At 42.0% G+C, this 16505-nt stretch overlaps 2 protein-coding genes across 17 annotated transcripts in view; one reads left to right on the forward strand and one right to left on the reverse strand.

The window, feature by feature from the left end:
• dmd (dystrophin) overlaps positions 1–4646 on the forward strand; it is a 500656-nt gene extending 496010 nt beyond the window's left edge. For 13 of the 16 annotated variants that reach the window (XM_055226238.1, XM_055226248.1, XM_055226250.1 and 10 more), the window contains one exon: positions 1139–4646. In XM_055226238.1, the coding sequence (XP_055082213.1) occupies positions 1139–1257 (119 nt within the window). In that variant the 3' untranslated portion in view covers positions 1258–4646. The remainder of the gene's footprint in view (positions 1–1138) is intronic. The other 3 variants (XM_055226254.1, XM_055226266.1, XM_055226275.1) reach the window with 1 other exon arrangement.
• Positions 4647–8991: 4345 nt separating this feature from the next.
• LOC117384461 (adenosine receptor A1-like) lies at positions 8992–16478 on the reverse strand. Its single transcript, XM_055228582.1, has 6 exons — positions 16453–16478; positions 14463–14652; positions 13336–13470; positions 12081–12265; positions 9323–9544; positions 8992–9274 (listed from the first exon to the last, which is right to left on the reverse strand). Exons 1-6 carry the CDS (start codon positions 16476–16478, stop codon positions 8992–8994), a joined length of 1041 nt encoding a protein of 346 aa, XP_055084557.1.
• Positions 16479–16505: the final 27 nt, after the last annotated feature.

Consider the following 16505-nt stretch of genomic DNA (forward strand, 5'->3'; position numbering starts at 1 on the left):
GCAGACTCCAAAGTGACTGGATCTGAGCCGAGGCAGCGCCGCGGCGGATTTGTTTAAAAGACGAGAAGCGTAAGAGAATGTCACCGGAGCGAAGATTTGAGGTGCAGAGTCGTAAAAGTAACAAGAACAAGTGTAAGCCTCAGTGAAACGAGAGAACGTACATCACAACCGCACGAGTGTTTCAGATTTAAACAGGTTTTTGAAGAAACACAACACGAAAAGAAGAGACTAGACCCAGAGCTCACAAGAATCCAAATATGGACTTTTGTGAACTTTACTCCATGTTCTAATGTTATTACCTCATCAAAAACAGACCTGGAGTTTCAGGAATCATACTTTATTAGTCTGTACCCTCTCCAAAGCTCAAAATGCTCTGTTCCACCTTGTGATGTCATGAAGTGGTAGTTTTAACTCAGGGGTGGACAAACTTTTTGACTCTCAGGCCACAGTGGGTTCTAAAATTTCACAGAGGGGGGCGGGGCCAGGATGTATATATGTGTATATATGACATAAGAGATTTGGCCTGTAACAGAGTAAAGCAGAAATATGCAAGGCTCATTGTATAAATTGTTCTCCAGATGCATTAATTAAATTAATAATTAAAATTTCAGAAGCAGAAAAACTCATTCAGTTTTAGTGCCAAAAGTTCATGAAAAGGCAAATTGAACAAGGTTTACCATTATTTATTTTAATATAATTTGGTCACATTCAGCGGGCCGGATTAATAAAGCCAAAGGGCCGTGTGTGGCCCCAGGGCCGTAGTTTGCCCATGTCTGATTTAACCACTACCTTTTAACTTTAGTTCAGTAGAGATTGTCATTTCCAGGGCTGAAATTTTCCACATGATTCTAGTGAAGGTGTGTGGAGTTTAAAAACACAGTGGAGCACTTCCTGTATCAGCACTTGATGACATCACAAGGTGGAACAGAGTGTTTTCTGTGTTTTTGAGCCTAAATATGCAGGGTTTTTGTGTTAAACATGTGTGAATGAAACAAAACACAACTCCAGGTCTGTTTGTGATGAGGAAACATTAGAAAATAGATCAGAAAACGGCGATTTTCTGATGTGTGTAAATTTTAAAAATCAAACTCTAGAAAACATGTCGGAGTTGTTCATTTCTTCTTCCTCCTCTCCGCAGGCCCCTCCATCGGCAGTTTGTTCCACATGGCGGACGACTTGGGCCGCGCCATGGAGTCTCTGGTCACCGTGATGACTGACGAGCAGAGCGCCGAATCGCACGAGGCCCTGCGCTTCTGACCCCGCCCCTTCATCCTCAGCGCCCCGCCCCTTCATCCCCCCCCCCCCCGAGCTCCGCCCTTCTCTTCTCCCCATCCCACTTCCCTTCCCTCCCTCTCACCCGCCGCATGCTTTTCTAGTCAAAACAACTGGATCGGATCACGACAGTTTACAAAGAGAATATATATAACGTCTATTTTTGTGAAGGATTGCGACATCGATTAAAAAAAAACAAACAAAAAAAACACGAAAAAATGACAAAACTCTATAACTTGTAGATTTGAGTAGTTTCTTAAAAAATACGTCCTGAGAAATCGTTTTATTATTAACAGAGGCTGATTTTTAAACTTCTATGCAATTGTATAAAACGGGGGGTGTATCGGGGTCGCGGCACAATGACGAGATACAAGTGTGTGTGTTGACGTGATCGTATCTATCGCCATCTATTTGTAAACGGGGGTACTGCGCCGAAACGTTTGACATATTTGTAATGGGGGGTTAAAAAAAATACGATTGTAATTGTAAGGGTGCTTTTGTTTCTATTACACTACTGGCATCCTGGGTCTTTGCAGTACAGTTGTGTGCGTGTGTGAGTGTGATGGTGCCTATTTCACATTAATTACGAAACATTTTGTAGTTTTGATTTAACCGGTATCCATCCATATAATATTTTTTCCCTTTATTTAATTATTTTGGAGTACTGTATGTAAAAGCACTGTACACAGCCTGGGACAGAATGGTTTGAGTCTTTTTTGGGGGGTTAAGGGAGTTTAGCGAAGGTGTCAAGCTACGTTAAACGCTGCTGTAGTTAAAGCTGTACGCCGTAACTTTTCGGGGAGAGGGTCTGAGATCATGTTGTCAGCGAAGAGATGTTGTGGTTTTGCCCGGAATGTGCTATGTCAATATCGATCTATGCTAAAACTACTGTATTTGCTGGAGTATAAGTCGCTCTGGAGTATAAGTCGCACCAAAAAATGAATAATAATGAAGAAAAAACATATATAAGTCGCACCAAAAAATGAATAATAATGAAGAAAAATATATATATATAAGTCGCACCAAAAAATGAATAATGGTGAAGAAAAAAAAATATATAAGTCGCTCTAAAGTATAAGTCGCACCAAAAAATGAATAATAATGAAGAAAAAACATATATATAAGTCGCTCTAGAGTATAAGTCGCACCAAAAAATGAATAATAGTGAAGAAAAAAATATATATGTCACACCAAAAAATGAATAATAATGAAGAAAAATATATATATATAAGTCGCACCAAAAAATGAATAATAATGAAGAAAAAACATATATAAGTCACATTTTTGGGGAAATTTATTTTACAAAATCCGAGACCAAGAGCAAACATTTTATTTTTATGTTGACAAAGTGAGTTTCAGTATTTGAAGAGTGAAAATATGTCCTGAAAACACATAATACATAATAATGACTATACGTTGCTCTGAAAAAAAACACGTAATAATGAATAAAAAGTTGCGTTTTTGGGGATATTTATGTTACAAAATACGAGACCAAGAACAGACATTTTAGCTGTAAAGGCAAGTTATAATAAAAACAATAAAATATAGAACAAACAGTCTGAATATCAGTACATCACGCTAACGTAACACATTTATATTTATTCAGGGACATGAAGCACAGACAGAACTGAACACGTGTCTGGTTTGTTAACGTAAGATATTAACAGTTAATCAGATAAATAAAGCAGAAAAAACAACAAGTTTACTCTGGATCTCACTCCAAATCAATAAATCAACTGAATTCTTCATCATCGGTGTCGCTTTTGAACAACTCTGAATACCATTTTCTTTTAGGGGCGTATTCGTTCAGTCTTTCTCAAACGTCTTTTAAATCACCGTAATGTTGAAATTTTAAATGTTCAGTGGTTCAGGAGGAGTAGATACTGGAACACAAGTCTAGAGCGCCCCCGTGTGGTCGTCACTGTAACAATAAGTCGCATCTGAGTATAAGTCGCACCCCCGACAACTATGAAAAGTGCGACTTATATTCCAGAAAATCCGGTTGTATCGAAACTAGATCATTTGAGCAGGTTTTGATACGAAAAAAGTCACAGAAATCAACCTAAATGTCTTAAAAATGATGTTGAGTTGTGTCAGAACAAGTTTAAGACACATAGACTAGTAAACGCCCGTGGATCACTATGGAACGTACCTGGATTACACAGAAAGTACGACCATTTAATGTTAAAAATCACATTTTATTGTCTGAAAAAAGCGCATTTTGTTTTATTATCGCGGTATCGGTATCAAGAATATTCCTCAGTATCGAAATCCAGTTTGAAATATTAGTATAACGACAACACTAGTATCAGTCCACACGTATTCAGTTCCACGTACGGTTAAAGAAAACATGCACTTTTACATTGAGAGAGACCGCCACTTCGCAGATCTGACCTGTAACTTGGCTTTGTGGTGTCAGATCAACTGCGTATAGATAAACGGGTTGCGTAGATGAGTTAAATGCCATACGGTGGAACCTTCCAGGCAAAGCAACAACATCTCCACGGAAGCAAGTAGATGGAAAAGTCCAGAAAAGTTACGTTGTTCAGCTTTAGTCTTGGTTTATTATAATGTTTGAGATATTCTTCGCCCAAAACAACTACTTTTTTATGAAGTTTTGGTTGGATTTTCCCCGTTTTGTTCCAGGCTTCGGTCCGAAATCCAAATTGCACTGGTTTTTCAAAGGTCCTATTACAACCGTTAAGTGAATGTGCTAAAAAAAAACAAAAAAACGTCGACATTTTTGGGGTTTACGCGGCTGCTAGTTTTGAGTTTTGAGTTTCTTTTCGCTTCCTTTTGAACAGGTTAGGATGATGCAAGCTCTACCTCGTGCGAATTGTCAACGTCCGTTTCGGATTTGTCGAAACAAGTCCACCCGAGTCCACCCAGATGCATTGTGGGTAGTCTGGCCTGATGTCCCAATTACACTTTTACTTCTACTACCACACGTGTGAAATCCGAATGTTTAAACTCTAAATTATACTGCACTGCTGTCACTGACTTCATATGTGGAGGATGCATTCATTCTAGCAAATTTTTGTCGTTTTGTTAGCGTTATTTTGTTAGCATGTGTGGCGAAAATACATTTATATTTAAAGTCTAACCACTCAGAGAATCTCGAGTGTAGGAGGTGTGTGCGTTTTGTGTTATGTTTTTGGCAGCATGATCCAAAAGTTTTGTTGTTTTTTTTTTGTTTTTAAACCCGACGGACACTGATTTGAAACTGTTCTAACTTTTGTGTTCTCATCGTCACCATCCTCATGTCTGAAATAACGCGTCAACGTCACAACATATCAGATTCCACCAAATATATGCCTTACTACTGTACTATAAATGCTTTACTGTATCAATAAAGCACGCAGTTATGTTCATCACACCGGCTTCAGCTCGTTTTTTGGGGTTATCGTTTTAAACCGGTTGCATTACGAGACGTGAGAAATACTTGGGTTTCAATAGCAATTTTCAGAACACAATTACCAAAAAAATGTGAAGAAAATCATAACTAAGGAAGCACTAATCCAGCTTTTTCTGCTCCGACACCAATTTGGACACTTTGGCGTTAAGTATCTGCTGATTCCAGGACTGAAAATTACCTTTAAACACAAACGGGATAAGGTAAAAATGATCCAAATGTGTTTCCGTAACTTTTAAATTAACTACAGAACAACTTCGCAACGTCTCACGAGCTGTTTCGACTCTGTTCGGCCGACACTTGTCCAGTAAATCGCATTTTTACACCAGTTTATGAACCAAAATGAGATATCGATGTCTGATCCATCCAAATTTTCAGCATCAGCGTTGATATTTGCAGGGCCGGTCCAGACTTTAAGCACATTGAGCAGCTGCTTAGGGCCCCAAAGCCACCAGGGGGCCCCCAAGAACCCATACATTTGTACTGAAAATAATATAAAACGTAAAGTTACACTAGAAACAGCAGCTTCTATAAAGATTGCATTTGTTTTTTTTTTGTATATAGTAACAAAATATCTGCTGCTGACGTTTGTTTTATCTGTGTTTACACCCCTGAGATGCGCTGAGGTATTTTTAAATGACCGTTTTACAAGTTAGATTAAAACATTTCACGTTTTGGTCATATAAATAGAAACACTTCTGGACAGTTGGACAAGGAGACGAGAGCAGGGTCGTAATGTCGTCAAATGTGAGTCACCAACAGCTGAGTCCAGGTACAGTCACTGCAGAGGGGCCCAGAGACACATTCTGCTTAGGGCCCCGTGAAAACTAGAGCCGGCCCTGGATATTTGGCAGCGGTATCGTGTGGGTCCACCCCTGATCATGACGTTTGGGGGTTTAAACTCGCCTTTTAGTTGCACTCTTGACTGTTCTTAGTCGTCTTCTAACATTTCAGTGCTCATAAGAAGCTCAAAAAAGGCAGTTTTGAGGGAGTTCGGAACAAGTCGGACTGCAGATGGCGCCGTCGTCCCACTGCTCCAGGTACGAACAGACAGAGGCAGCATTTTAGGAGCTTGAAATGTCTGAATGAGATACAACTGAACGAATGCAGTACAATATAGGGTTGTTTTTTTTTGTTACTTGAAATCGAAATCTCCCTTGTTTTTCGCTCTGTTTCTCAGCTGTATTATTTTGCTTTTGCCGTATTATTTCAGCTCTTGGCCTGCGTAAAAAAAGGACACTCCGCCGAAAAGATAAAGGCGACATCATGAGCTCTTTTATGGGCCGAGCTGCAGATATATTAAGCTAATGTCCGTTTATACAACACACAATAACGTTCTATCTTATCTCATATCTGGAGCAGCGGAGCAAGAAACGCAAACGTTCAAAATGATCAGTGATGGAAAAGATACTGAATACTCGACTTAAAATGTGTTTTCTAATGTTTTCTGTTACACGGGCCATTCAGAGTGCTGTATTTGGAGTACTCTGAATACTTTTACTCTGAGTTGTGGTTAAATTATAGCGTAAAAACATGACGTATAATTACAAACAGCTTTATTGTTGTTGCCCTGTTTGTTCCCGCTCGCATCGCTGGTTTAGCAGGGAGCGGGCGCTTAGCAACGCTGTCAATCAAACCTGTTGCTAACGCTAGCGGGAGTGACCTCGGGGAAAGAAGGCGCCTGATTTGTCTGTTATTAATGTTCATATCTTCATTTACAGACACAATAGTGAAATAAAAAACACAGGATCATGTAGAGGGTTAATACGAACATTTAAGACCAAAATGAGTCTTGACAGCAGCAGGTACAGAGAGAGGACACAGTTTTTCCCAAATAAATGACAAAATAAACTCAAAATAACAAAAAAAATAAATAAATAAAATAAAATAAATAATATTAAAAATAACAACAAAAAAAGGAAAATAATATATATAATAAAAATAACTAAAAAACAACTCAAAATAAAAAAAAACAAAACGTAAAAAATCTCAAAAAAATAAAAAATAAAAATAAAACTTAAAAAATAAAATGCAGGATCATGTAGAGCGGGTTACGAACATTTAAGACCAAAATGACGAGTCTGACAGCAGCAGGTGCAGAGAGAGGGGACATGGTTTTTCAATAGAAAGTGAATTGGAGCCAGAATCGATGAAGCCAGATGCTAACTGGATGATGCTAACTTCCTGTTTGGAACGTAGCAGCTTGCAGATTAGCTATGTCCATTTATCTGCCATTTATTTGCCACTGCTGCTCCACAGTGGAGTAAAAAGTGTTATTGTGTCTAGTGTGTGTGTGTGTGGGGGGGGGGGTGTGTGTGTGTGAGTGTTGGTGGTGGTCAGAGGGGCTGATGGGACAGATTGGCAGCCTCGCTTCCGTCAGTCCGTCCCAGGGCGACTGTGGGTATAGTCGTATCTCACCACCAGCAGCTGTGGACTGAATGAATAATGTATGAAATTGTAGAGCGACTTTGAGCGTCTGGAAAAACGATATATAAGACTAAAGCATTATTATTAATTAGGAAAAGTCACACACTCACACTGTAAGAGCTGTGTTTGCTTTTTTTAATCTTACTAAAACTGTGCAGTCCAAAACTCAAATTACAAGAAGTACTGCCATGTATTCCTGTTATTTTAGAAAAGTAACGATATTCTGAATACCACCAAATGAAAGTAACTGTACCAGAATATACGAGGGTCATTCAATAAATAAGGTGAATTTTTCGGTATAAGGACTTTTAATACAGTTAGAATCTTACTTTTTTTGTTTGTTTGTTTGTTTTACTTGTTTTTCACATGGATTTAATTTCTTTTGCAGATTAAAAAAGGTGTCTGGTTCACCTCAGGAGGCCTCACTTCTTCTGCCTTCATCCTCAACACTGCTCCGTCCTTCTTTAAACTATTTAGCCACTTGTAGACATTTTTTTGGCTGAAACATGTGGCACCAGACACAGTGACGTTCTCCTATGAATTTCAACAAGTTTGCACCTTCAGCATCCAGAAACTTGACAACTGACCGCTGTTCAATCCTGGAGCTTCTTGGTCGGCCATCTTTGTTAATCGCCAAAACTCTCAAATTATTATTTTTTTAATCTGCAAAAGAAATTAAATCCATGTGAAAAACAAGTAAAACAAACAAACAAAAAAGTAAGCTTCCAACTGTATTAAAAGTCCTTATACCAAAAAATTCACCTTATTTATTGAATGACCCTCATAGTTACCATATTATCCGGGCTTTAAGTCACCCTTTTTTTTTCATAGTTTGTCCAGGGGTGCGACTTATATGTGAAATTGTTCAAATATATAATTTCTTGTCTTCGTTATTGTCATAGTGACGACCACACGAGGGCGCTCTAGGCAGCCAGAAATGTGAACACATCGCTCCCATTCTTAAATCACTGCAGTGGCTCCCTGTTTCGTTCCGGATCGAGTACAAAATTCTTCTGCTGACCCATAAATGCATCGACCTGATCACTGCACAATCCTCAACCCTCAGATCTACAGGTGGCTCCTTCTCTTCAGCTGCACCGCGACTGTGGACCTGCCTCCCTGCTCAGCCGAGAGCCGCACGAGCCTGGACTTTTTAAAAAACTAATTTAAAGACCTTTTTATTTAGAAAAGCTCGATGTTTTTAGCTTTTAGCAATTAGTATTTTAAATTATTTTTATTGTAGCACTCTGGGATTCTGTTTAATGAAGAGTGCATTATAAAAACAATTTATTATTATTATTATTTATTATTATTATTACTTCTGGAGCAGGCGGAGTTCAGAAGCGACACCAGAGACGAAAAATTAAATGGATTTATTGATTTGGAGTGAGATCCAGAGTAAACTTGTCGCTCTTTTTTTCTGCTTTATTTATCTGATTAACTGTTAATATCTTACGTTAACAAACCAGACACGTGTTCAGTTCTGTCTGTGCTTCATGTCGCTGAATAAATATAAAACTTGCCTTAAAAAATAAAATGTCTGTTCTTGGTCTTGGATTTTGTAAAATACATTTCCCCAGAAAATGCGACTTATCGTCCAGCGCGACTTATATGTGTTTTTTTCTTCATTATTATACATTTTTCGTGGGTGCGACTTATACTCCAGAGCGACGTATAGTCCAGAAAATACAGTACTCACAATTAATATTCAGAGTATACATTTTCAGGACATGTTTTTCATTCTTCCGATACTGAAACTCACAGTGTCAACATAAAGTTTGGTGACGTCTTCACAATTAAATAAAAGAAAATAAATCCAGGACGTAGAATCGTATTAAAAAGTTACTCAACCACCGACCAAAAGCGCCAGTTTGAAATCTTTAGCTGTGTTTTTTCCGCCCCCACGCCGCCCTCCACATGTCGACGAGCGCCCTCCTGAACGACCTCATCCTGTAGGCGTACAGGACGGGGTTGAGCGCCGAGTTCGCGTGGGACAACAAGATGGCCACCAGCGTCACGAACATGGGGACGTCGCAGGTGGGATCGAAGAACAGCACGCAGTTAATGAGATGTATCGGCATCCAGCACACGGTGAAGAGGAAGAGGAGGAGGAAGAGCGAGGTCGCCTTCTGCATCTCCTGGTGTGTGCGTAGCGTTTTCGCCCTGCTCGGGTCAAGCGCGTGAGTTACGGTGAATATAGAGTCGATGGACGCTCTTGGCGCGTGAGTCTCGGTTTGGCCCTCGGCGGCGTCCGTGCTCTCGCTGCTGACGGCGCGAGTTCTGGTCTGAGCGATGCGGCGGAGTTGGCCCTGGACTATGAGGAAAATGCGAGCGTAGATGATGAACATGGCGATGAGGGGGAGGAGCATGAAGCAGAAGAAGTTGCAGTAAACCATGAAGCTCATATCGACCACGCAGGTGAAGACGCAGAACCTGCAGCGAGAAATGAGAAGTAAATAAACCTGCAGACTGGATGTGTCTTTATTTATACAGAGAGACGCAAACGAGAGACGGTTAAATCAGACGTTTAAAATATAAAAGCAACAGAATCAAAAGCTTTTTTTTCCCATTTCAGTTCTAGTACGGACAGTTTTTAGACACAGTCTCCCTCTCTCATCCTTTTCTTATCTCATCCTCTTCCTCTCTCCTCCTCCCTCTCACCCTCTTCTCTCTTCTTCCACTCTCCTCCTCTCCCTCTCTCATCCGCTTCTTCTCTCATCCTCTTCCTCTCTCATCTGCTTCCTCTCTCATCCTCTTCTCTTCTTCTTCCTCTCTCATCTGCTTCCTCCCATCCTTTTTTATCTCATCCTCTTCCTCTCTCCTCCTCCCTCTGTCATCCTCTTCTCTCTTCTTCTTCCTCTCTCATCCTCTTCTTTCATCCTTTCTCTCTCCTCCTCTCCCTCTCTCATCCTCTTCTCTCTTCTTCCTCTCTCATCCTCTTCCTCTCTCATCTGCTTCCTCTCTCATCCTCTTCTTATCTCATCCTCTTCCTCTCTCCTCCTCCCTCTCTGATCCTCTTTCTCTCTCCTCCTCCCTCTCATCCTCTTCCTCTCTCATCTGCTTCCGCTCTCATCCTCTTTTTCATCCTTTCTCTCTCCTCCTCCCTCTCTCATCCTCTTCCTCTCTCCTCCTCCCTCTCTCATCCTCTTCTCTCTTCTTCCACTCTCCTCCTCACCCTCTCTCATCCGCTTCTTCTCTCATCCTCTTCCTCTCTCCTCCTCTCCCTCTCTCATTGTCTTCTCTCTTCTTCTCTCATCCTCTTCCTCTCTCCCTCTCTCATCTGCTTCCTCTCATCCTTTTTTTTATCTCATCCTCTTCCTCTCTCCTCCTCCCTCTGTCATCCTCTTCTCTCTTCTTCTTCCTCTCTCATCCTCTTCTTTCATCCTTTCTCTCTCCTCCTCTCCCTCTCTCATCCTCTTCTCTCTTCTTCTTCCTCTCTCATCCGCTTCTTCTCTCATCCTCTTCCTCTCTCCTCCTCTTCCTCTCTCATTGTCTTCTCTCTTCTTCTCTCATCCTCTTCCTCTCCCGCTCTCTCATCTGCTTCCTCCCATCCTTTTTTTATCTCATTCTCTTCCTCTCTCCTCCTCTCCCTCTCTTATCCTCTTCTCTCTTCTTCTTCCTCTCTCATCATCTTCCTCTCTCATCTGCTTCCACTCTCATCCTCTTTTTCATCCTTTCTCTCTCCTCCCCTCCCTCTCTCACCCTCTTCTTTTTTCCCTCCTCCTCCCTCCCTCTCGCTCTCTCTCCTCCTTCTCTCGTTCACTTTTTATCCATAGACCATCATGCACTCTTGTGTTAAAGTTCAACAGGTGAGATATTGAGTCTGTCGTCGTCGTCCATAATAAATACATTTTATACAACCTCCTTTTTCATAGAGTGACGGGTTTAAACTCACTTCCTGTTATGAAACGAGGGGTTTAAAAGCGGATCTAAAGGTTTTAAAGTCGAGGCTGAAGTCTGTGTGGATTATATCTCCAGAATCTAGTACAGAATGAAACGCTCGAACTATTTATTTTCTGTAATTCAATGGGATGTAAGATTTGTTTCTATAATTTCTATAACTGTTATATCATTCTAAGATATGTATTTTAAAGTTTTAAGTTTTCTCAAGCCAAAACCCAAGATGTTTTCGGGTGACGACGTTTTCAATCGCTGTACCATTTAGTGTATAAACGTCACTTAAATCAGGCATGCCCAAACTGTGGCCCAGGGGCTAAATATGGCCCTCAGACCAGTTTTTCTAGGTCCTCAAAATGAATGTGAATGGCCCTGTGTTACTTTAAACGGTACTTTTTACTGTACATTTCTGAAAATCTACTTTAACGAGCCCACATCGAATATTTTGTGTGTTCCATTGAGGATTTAAGCGTGAATAAAGGTCTAGTGGTTCATGTCTAAGTTGTAATAATAACAGATTTGAAGTATTCACTGTATTCGCGACCGGTCTGTGGAGCTCAATCGGGCCTCAGCTTTGTTTTTGTTTTTAATCGTGGCCCTTAATGAGAACATTTTGGACACCCCTGACTTAAAACTTCTACTTAGTTCGATTTGCATTCAGTGATAATTTAAGGTTTTTGAGGGAATTTTTGGGGATTTCAGGTCGAGAACTATGGCCTTGGATTTAGAGGAGCTGCTTTTCATTCCAGTCACTTCACACTCGGCTGCAAATCGCCTCAGAGTTGCAAGTCCTGGCCCCTGAACCGGACCCCCTCTGACCCCTGACTGCGCTGAGGAATTCTGTCCGTAAAAACACTGAACAGAACTGGTGACAAAGTGCACCCCTGGGGGACGCCCATATCCGGTCATATAGAAACCACACAGACAACATTACACGAGACGATACTCAATTTTCAGACTTCAAACTCACAAACCTGACTATTCTGAATACTGCGGATGTGCGTTAGCGTTAGCCAGTGCGACATAAAGCTACGTGCGTTTCCTCCGTTGTGTCGTTTCAGTTTGTTCTTACATGGAGTTGCTCGGTTGGTGCTGCCAGTCGATGAGGGGCACAGACCCCGAGAGCACGCCCAGGCTCCAGGTGAGTATCAGGGTGAAACGCGCGGCTCTGGGGCTCATCAGGCGGCGGTACTGGAACGGCAGCAGGATCGCCATGTAGCGCTCGGCGGCGACGGCTAACAGACTCAGGACGGAGCTCTGGGGACACGGACGTGAACAGAGGCTGGGTTAAACGTTGATATTCCGATTTAAAACATGAATTTACTGTTCCAATTTGTAACTTCTGTTTGGTGGGCGTTCGCTACCTGCTCGTTTCCATGGAGATGTTAGTACTTTACCTGGAATATCCCACAGTATAGCATTGCACTTAACTATCTTGCATTTGTTGAATTATGTTTTTTTATTGCTAAACGTGGTGGTGCCATGTGGTTGTCTCTACAGAGTTCATATAATGCTGCACTGTGGGACATTATAGGCAAAGCAATGACATTTCTAGAGAGACATGCAAGGGAAAACCGCACCAGAAAAGTTGCGTAGTGACTCTTTAAGTTGCTTGATTGGGTGAATAATCATTAAACTTCATCAGAATGGAAATATTTATGTAATCGCCCTTTGTTTTCAAGGTTAAAAATATTAAAACATGAAATTGTAGAGCGAATAAAGGATAAATGTCTTATGTTTCAGTCATATTTATTTATTTAAAGGTCCTGTATTACACAAAATAGAATCTTGTGAGGTTTAAGTCGTGTTTTAATGTCGTTATTGCCTCAAAAACAGACCTGGAGTTGTGTTTTGTTTCATTCACACATATTTGACTAACACTTTATTATGAGTCTGTTACATTTGCAAAGCTCAAAACGCTCTGTTCCACCTTGTGATGTCATGAAGTGGTTGTTTTCAAGTTCCGCCTCAACATTTTTTACCTTTAGTTCAGTAAAAATTGGAAATCCCTGGGCTGAAATTATCCAAATGATTCAAGTGAAGGTGTGTGGAGTTTAAAAACACAGCGGAGTACTTCCTGTATCACCACATGATGACATCACAAGGTGGAACAAAGTGTTTTCTGTTTGAGAGAAGAATTCAGACGACATATGCAGGTTTTTTTTTGTGTGTTAAACATGTGTGAATGAAACAAAAAAACACAACTCCAGGTCTGTTTGTGACGAGGAAACAACATTAGAACATCAGAAAATAGTGTGATATTGGCCCTTTAATTACAAAATCCTATATTTTCTTCCATTCTCGTTCACAGTTGGAGGTGATCGTACCTGCGTTAGCACCATTAGCACACTGAGCATGAGCAAACACAGAGGCAGGTCGTGGTGAGGTCGTCCCATGTCAGTGAGCACAGCGCAGGGGATGGCGACCAACCCGACCAACATGTCCGCCACGGCCAGAGACGCCTTCAAAACAAACACATCTCGGTTTAATCAAACTAATCACAATCAACCACAGACTGTGTAAAGAAGTGGACTGAGTAAGAGCGACGTCACCCGCGGCGTTCGGCTTCAGTCAAATTAAGCTTATCGAGGCTAGCAGTTATAGCGGCAAATTTGGAGCTGGGTTACATATTTGGAATTCCGACCGTGAGTATCATAGCAACCAAAGAGCCAATCCGGAGCGAGGCTGTTTGTGAAGATCCCAGTCTGTCCTGCCTTTTTTGTGCCGTTTTTCCCCCTCCCTTCTGTGTCAGAGCCTGGAGCTGGGCGGAGATTCTGGCTCCTCCCACACACACCTGCAACTAATTGTTAATCAAGCTGCACCTGGGGAGGACAAAGGGAGCCAGGACCTGACACTCAGCGCCAGATCGTCCGCGTATCCGCAGCAGTACGGCTCGGCTTGGCTCATCCCGCTCAGCTCCTCTGTCTCCGACCCAGCTCTCCACGACCGGTACGAACCTCACACTCTCCGACCCAGTTCACTTCAACCGGTGCGTATTACCTCGTCTCTGACCCCGCTGCCCACGATCCGCCCGAGGACTACGGCAAACAACCCGGCTCTCAACTGTCTGATCCATCCACCTTCATTTGCGCATTTCAATCTGTAAATAAACTGTTAAATAAATTGTTAAACTGTTCCCCGAGTTCTGTATCTTTGGTCCCCCTGTCGATCGTTACGACAGCATCACCGGACTTAGCGACGCTGTCAATCAAACCTGTTGCTAACGCTAGTAAGGAGCAACCTCAGGGAAAGAAGCCACATAATTTGTCTGTTATTAATGTTCATATGTTGATTTACAAACACAATAGCAAAAGGATCATGAAGAGCGGGTTAATACGAACATTTAAGACCAAAAAAAATTCCAATTTGGAACGTGGCGGCTAGTGCGTTAGCTACGTCCATTTATATATACAGTCTACGGTATCTACACGACGCTCATGGATCAAGCTCTTACCAGGAAGTAGTTGGCGACCGTTCGTAGCGCCTTGGTTCGGACGAAGGCCAAACAAACCAAAAAGTTGCCGATAACAGCGAACGCCGCGATGATGACGTCCAGCGCTATGTACAGGTTTTTGGATATAGCGTCGTTAGCATAAGGCAGCTCGTCCAGGCACGCTCCCGGAGTTAAGTTAAACCACTCAACACTGAAATTAAACATATTTTAAGTCATCAAAAAGTCCAAATTGTTATAAGTTGTTGTCCGTTGCGATGGTCCGGTCCGGCTTCATCAGTTTCGTCCGATATTTCCAGTTATTTCGCTCTCATTTTCATCCGAACGGCAACGGCGCCCCCGCTACATAAACAGTATCTGCCTCTTAATGAAATCTGCAGTAACGGGCGCAGGTCCTTAACGAGATGGAAACAATGGAAACGAGATATGATTGACGTAAATGTCCAGCCTCTGTCTGCAAAACAAATAGTCCTTGTACAACTGGTTATTATGAACGCTTCAGACGCACGGCGAGCGGCCTCGTTCTGGACCCAGATAAATCAAGAGCAGCGATGGTGATTGCCTGTGTAAATACTGTGTACTTCCCTCCTGTTTATGACCATTAATATCCTGCTTCAAGGGACATAAATAACTAGATAATACTGGATAAAAATACACGGAGGCTTAAGAGTATTGCAGTTGTATTATTCATATTATGTGTCATTATATTATCCATGGACTGGGGCGGTTTGCAGCCGAGAGTGAAGCAACTGGGATGAAAATTAGCTCCGACAAAAATCAAGGTCATGGTTCTCGACTGGAAAAAGGTGGCGCCCTCTTCAGGTGGGTGGAGAGTCACGGCCTAAAGTGGAGGAGCAAAATGTGAACAAGGAGGAGCTGAGTCGAAAAGGAAAGCTCTCGATTTACAGGTCAATCTATGTCCCTGCCGTCACCTGTGGTCCTGGTTTAGTCCTGGTTTAGTCCTGGTTTAGTCCTGGTTTAGTCCTGGTTTAGTCCTGCTTTAGTCCTGCTTTAGTCCTGGTGTAGTCCTGGTTTACTCCTGGTTTAGACCTGGTGTAGTCCTGGGTTAGTCCTGGTGTAGTCCTGGTTTAGTCCTGGTGTAGTCCTGGTTTAGTCCTGGTTTAGACCTGGTGTAGTCCTGGGTTAGTCCTGGTGTAGTCCTGGTTTAGTCCTGGTGTAGTCCTGGTTTAGTCCTGTTTAGTCCTGGTGTAGTCCTGGTTTAGTCCTGGTTTAGACCTGGTGTAGTCCTGCTTTAGTCCTGCTTTAGTCCTGGTGTAGTCCTGGTTTAGTCCTGGTTTAGACCTGGTGTAGTCCTGGGTTAGTCCTGGTGTAGTCCTGGTTTAGTCCTGGTGTAGTCCTGGTTTAGTCCTGTTTAGTCCTGGTGTAGTCCTGGTGTAGTCCTGGTTTAGACCTGGTGTAGTCCTGGTTTAGTTCTGGTTTACTCCTGGTTTAGTCCTGGTTCAGTCCTGGTGTAGTCCTGGTTTAGTCCTGGTTTAGACCTGGTGTAGTCCTGGTTTAGTCCTGGTGTAGTCCTGGTTTAGTCCTGGTTTAGTCCTGGTGTAGTCCTGGTTTAGCCCTGGTGTAGTCCTGGTTTAGTCCTGGTTTAGACCTGGTGTAGTCCTGGTTTAGTCCTGGTGTAGTCCTGGTTTAGTCCTGGTTTAGTCCTGGTGTAGTCCTGGTTTAGTCCTGGTTTAGTCCTGGTGTAGTCCTGGTTTAGCCCTGGTTTAGTCCTGGTTTAGTCCTGGTGTAGTCCTGGTTTAGTCCTGGTTTAGTCCTGGTTTAGTCCTGGTGTAGTCCTGGTTTAGTCCTGGTGTAGTCCTGGTTTAGTTCTGGTTGACTCCTGGTTTGCCCTGGATGAATAAAAACATTACATAATAATAATAATAATTAAAAAAAAATCCTTTTCCCTGTAGTTCGTCGCCTTGAGTGTTTGCTAATTCATAGATTCCTTTAAAAATATCAGCGCATCACTTAAATATCAGCTTCAGACTACAGTAAACGTCCATTAGTTGACGACATGCTTTACCTCCATCCACCAGAGGGCGC

The sequence above is a fragment of the Periophthalmus magnuspinnatus genome, chromosome 2 (assembly GCF_009829125.3).
Source record: "Periophthalmus magnuspinnatus isolate fPerMag1 chromosome 2, fPerMag1.2.pri, whole genome shotgun sequence".
Classification (NCBI taxonomy): domain Eukaryota; kingdom Metazoa; phylum Chordata; class Actinopteri; order Gobiiformes; family Gobiidae; genus Periophthalmus; species Periophthalmus magnuspinnatus.